Source organism: Lotus japonicus, chromosome 3 (assembly GCF_012489685.1).
Source record: "Lotus japonicus ecotype B-129 chromosome 3, LjGifu_v1.2".
Lineage (NCBI taxonomy): Eukaryota > Viridiplantae > Streptophyta > Magnoliopsida > Fabales > Fabaceae > Lotus > Lotus japonicus.
Window position 1 is genome coordinate 10485779 of NC_080043.1, and position 3850 is coordinate 10489628.

General features: G+C 33.6%; 2 protein-coding genes across 2 annotated transcripts; both read right to left on the bottom strand.

Moving 5' to 3' along the window:
* Positions 1-544: 544 nt before the first annotated feature.
* Positions 545-1867, bottom strand: LOC130748461 (uncharacterized). The gene is made up of 5 exons (XM_057601680.1): positions 1736-1867; positions 1534-1654; positions 1205-1441; positions 1036-1116; positions 545-952 (listed from the first exon to the last, which is right to left on the bottom strand). Exons 1-5 carry the CDS (start codon positions 1783-1785, stop codon positions 758-760), a joined length of 684 nt encoding a protein of 227 aa, XP_057457663.1. The 5' UTR covers positions 1786-1867; the 3' UTR covers positions 545-757.
* Positions 1753-3307, bottom strand: LOC130748460 (uncharacterized). The gene is made up of 7 exons (XM_057601679.1): positions 3147-3307; positions 2778-3045; positions 2608-2704; positions 2381-2502; positions 2217-2301; positions 1993-2125; positions 1753-1890 (listed from the first exon to the last, which is right to left on the bottom strand). The coding sequence occupies exons 1-6, from the start codon at positions 3300-3302 to the stop codon at positions 2032-2034; spliced, it is 822 nt and encodes a 273-aa protein (XP_057457662.1). The 5' UTR covers positions 3303-3307; the 3' UTR covers positions 1753-1890; positions 1993-2031.
* Between the last annotated feature and the right edge of the window lie 543 nt (positions 3308-3850).

Consider the following 3850-nt stretch of genomic DNA (forward strand, 5'->3'; position numbering starts at 1 on the left):
TGTGGTTAGTGAGTGACAGTTATTTAGTCCAAAATGTGTGTTGCTAGTTAGTGGGGTGTTTATTTTAACATAATTAAAATATACCATTTATTTTGTTTAAAAATATATTTTATTAAAAAAATAGAATTCACATAGAATTTTAATTTGTAGGGTTAGTGGAGTGGTGGTTATTTTGTCGAATATGTGTTAGTGGGTTAGTTTGGCGGTTATTTTAACAAAATTAATATCTAATATTTATTTTGATAAAAAAAATACATTTTTCATTTAAAAAAAAATTCGCATATATATTAATTTGTGGGGGCTTTATCAAAAAAAAAAAAACATTTGTGAGGTTAGTGGGGGGGGTGGTTTTTTGTTTGAATTGTGTGTTGTGGGTTAGTGGGGTGGTTATTATTAACAAAATTAATATAAATTATTTATTTTAATAAAAAGATTAAACAAATAAAATAAATTCAGATATATTACTAAGTTGTGGGATTAGTGGGGTGGTTTTTTTTGAACTCATAGTGGGGTGGTTATTTTGTTGAAAATGTGTGTTGGTTATTTAAGATAGTATATTTAGTATATCTGGTTACATAACGCCTAAGCCAAATACATGAAAACATGAAATACTTAAACAACAAACAATACTTAAACAACAAACATTACGCCTAAGCCAAATGCATGAAAACATGAAATACTTAAAAAACAAACATAACGCCTAAAAAAGGAACATGATAAGTTCAATACATAAAATTAACATCCAAAATATGATTGATCAATTCTTCTCCTTCTTAATCTTCTTGATCAGCTTCTTCTTGTTATTAGTTGAACCAACTCCTTCATTCTCCGAGTGAGTGCTCCGCTTGCATGGTGGTACTTCTTCTTTTTCTATGTTAGGATCAACTACATTGTTTGTCATCAGATCAACAACATCAGCACTCGCAGCAGCAACAAACTCTTCATTAAGATCCTGTTATGTAGTAAAAAATTAGATAACCGCATAATAATTAAAAATAAAAATTTATACTAAGTAAAATATATAGTAGATGTAACCTTGGCCAAATTGGAACTCGCGTTTTCAACACTCTCATCAGATGTAGGTGTTTCTAGCAACAATAATGGAGCAGTGTCGTCCTATAAGCAAACAAAAGATGACAATAATATGTGAACAACACATTTTCAATAAATATAGGGAAAAATACTTCGCAATGATCCTAGTTACATTAGGAGGAGGGAGAGCTTCCTTGAATTGAGCAATTAAGTCGGGATCTGCACAGATTTTCTTGACACGATATGATGGCTCAAACCTGGAGCCGAGATCTCCACAAATTTTTTTGTCACGATTTGATAGCTCAAACCTGTAGCTTGAAGTGTTGTTAACTTCAATCCTAAAGAGAAAGGTCTTTTCCAACAACTTAAGTAATTCAACAGGAGTTGTAGAGCCAGAGCCAGCAGGATTCTGTCACCAATTAAAAATTTACGAATTAAGACATGCTACCAATAGTAGTACATTTTATGATAAAATTGAACTCTGATCTCTTATACACATACCTTTGTTGACGAATCAACCAAGTCAGCACAGGTAGTTTCAAGAAGAGCACTCGCTTCTTTGTCAAATATGACCAATGTAGCAATGTCATTACCCTGCTTTACTTTGACTTGCAAACAGAACCTATAGTAGCACAAAAAAAAGGAAAATTAAATGGCCAAGAAATTTATTTTTCGACACAAAATGGAATAGGTAGTTCAATACCTAGGGATCATGGAAAAATAATGACGGTTACAACTATCACAAAAATACATTTTCTCATCCCAAATAACTTTTTTGTTGCACTTGCAAGCTTTGTACCACCAATTATTCCCCTCAGGTATTTGTATGATGGTCCCTAACACAACACAGCATGACTTCTGCATAAAATGACCAAGTTAGTTAAATACATTTAAAAACAACAAAAGAAAAAAACACATAAATAAAAAAATAAGTTTTTTAGAAAATAAATATTGATAGACCTTATCCATGGCTCTGATCTGCTCGAAAGTTTTCATCTCTCAGAGTTTTAAGAACTCCTCCTCAAGGGAAGGTTTTGAAGAGTCGGACAATTGAGTAAGAATCTGAGATCCAGGTTCATTCATCTCGAACAACCTATTGCATCAATACTTCCGTCAATTGTAATGAAGCCATAAAATTAAAAAATTAATAAGCAAATGAGCATAAGTAATGAGTATGGCCGTACTTGTCCCTCACAGCAATAGCTTCAGGAATCTCAGGATTAAAGAGGATCCGTGTTGCACCATATGCATTTTGCAGGCTTTGTTGACCTACACAATTATTTTAATATGCTTATCAAAAGAAACATTGAACACACCAGATATAAACAAAAAAATTCCCCTAACATACCTCTAAAAGGCTTGATTTTTGCAAACTGGATTAAAACAACAACGCCGGTCAGATCGCGTGAAGATAAAGCAGCGAGTAGCTCTTGGACGTAGCTTCCAAAAAATGCACACTCAACTTTCACTCTGTTTTCAACAAACTTATGATTTAAATTATTACTCACAATGATTGGTCAATTAATTCAAAATTTTGATAGATTTTTTGTTTTTGTTCAAAATACTAATAATTACCCTTCTTGTTCAATCTCTATGGTAATCCTCTTTCGCACTTGATGATTTTTTTCAAATTCCTGCTCGCCGCTATGGCCGGTAAGGATCCCTATCACATCTGCGAGACAAACAAAATATGATGCATCGCAAATAATTTTACGGATGTATACAATTTTAGTTTGAAATCTCACCGACTAACAGTGTCTGATCTGGATCAATGAACATGATATCAGAAACAGAAACAAATGAATAAGGACTCTTAGTGATGGGAACGTCAGTTAGGATTTGAACAACCGAATCAAACCCAAAGATTATCCTGTGAGCATGTGTCGTAGTACGAAAATCCAGAGGGCTATCACCAACATTGAAATGTGACAGCATGTATACTCGACCCTCAACTAACAAAGGATTAAACTCATAAACATGAGTCCTTTGCACTGTGCCATGGATCCTATCACCCTGTAGATTGAGAACATGTAAGTGAACGGAATAAACTTAACATTTTAAACTAACATCAAGTCAAATAGACGTTTGTTTTTAAAATAACTAAGAAGTCGAACCTTTGCATCCATTAAAACCAACTCCATCGAATTAGGAAGTTTTGAACGATCGAAACTTGGAGTCATCCACTTCCGCACCACCTTCACAATAACTCTCCACACATCCTTTTCCTTTGAAATGGAAGGGACATCATCAAAAGTTAGACTAAGAGCCATGACAACTTTTAGATGGAAAAGTGATGGATGAATTATGAAGTCACATGAGGAATTTATAGAAGTGTTTCTCAAGGTAGTTTATCTTTTTGTGGGTTGAATTTTTATACATGGTGGGTGGTTATCAAATTTAAATGAACGTGGTGGGAGTTTGGAAAGATGGTTTGTTTTTTAAAGCATCAATTTTGGAAAAGAAAATGAAGTTCACGTAGGATACAATTAGTATATGTGGAACATGATGGGAATTTACACATAGTGGGTGGTTATGGTATGTTTTTTTAATGCATCAACTTTGGAAAAAAAAAGGCAAGTTCACGTAATAAACAAATATGGAACATGATGGGAGTTTAGTGATGGTGGGTGGTTATTAAAGGAAATAGACATAGTCAGAGTTTAGAAAGTTAGAGCTCACGTGAATAATGGAGATTGAAATTAGGTGGTTGATTTTCCAAGTGAGTGAGGAGTTATTTACTAAGTGGGTGAGAAGTTATTTTTGTAGTAGCATTGTGGACCAAAAATTTAACTGACGCATAATAGAATGACATGTGGCA

What these genes read in the sequence shown, in the direction of transcription:
- LOC130748461 (XM_057601680.1), bottom strand. Translation starts at nt 1,785, where the DNA reads ATGTATTTTTGTGATAGTTGTAACCGTCATTATTTTTCCATGATCCCT. An exon ending in TATTTTTCCATGATCCCTAG is followed by an intron (nt 1,655 to 1,735) that starts GTATTGAACTAC and finishes GTGCTACTATAG; the next exon opens with GTTCTGTTTGCAAGTCAAAG. An exon ending in AAGCTCTCCCTCCTCCTAAT is followed by an intron (nt 1,117 to 1,204) that starts GTAACTAGGATC and finishes GTTTGCTTATAG; the next exon opens with GACGACACTGCTCCATTATT.
- LOC130748460 (XM_057601679.1), bottom strand. Translation starts at nt 3,302, where the DNA reads ATGGCTCTTAGTCTAACTTTTGATGATGTCCCTTCCATTTCAAAGGAA. An exon ending in TGGTTTTAATGGATGCAAAG is followed by an intron (nt 3,046 to 3,146) that starts GTTCGACTTCTT and finishes CTCAATCTACAG; the next exon opens with GGTGATAGGATCCATGGCAC. An exon ending in AGATCAGACACTGTTAGTCG is followed by an intron (nt 2,705 to 2,777) that starts GTGAGATTTCAA and finishes TTTGTCTCGCAG; the next exon opens with ATGTGATAGGGATCCTTACC.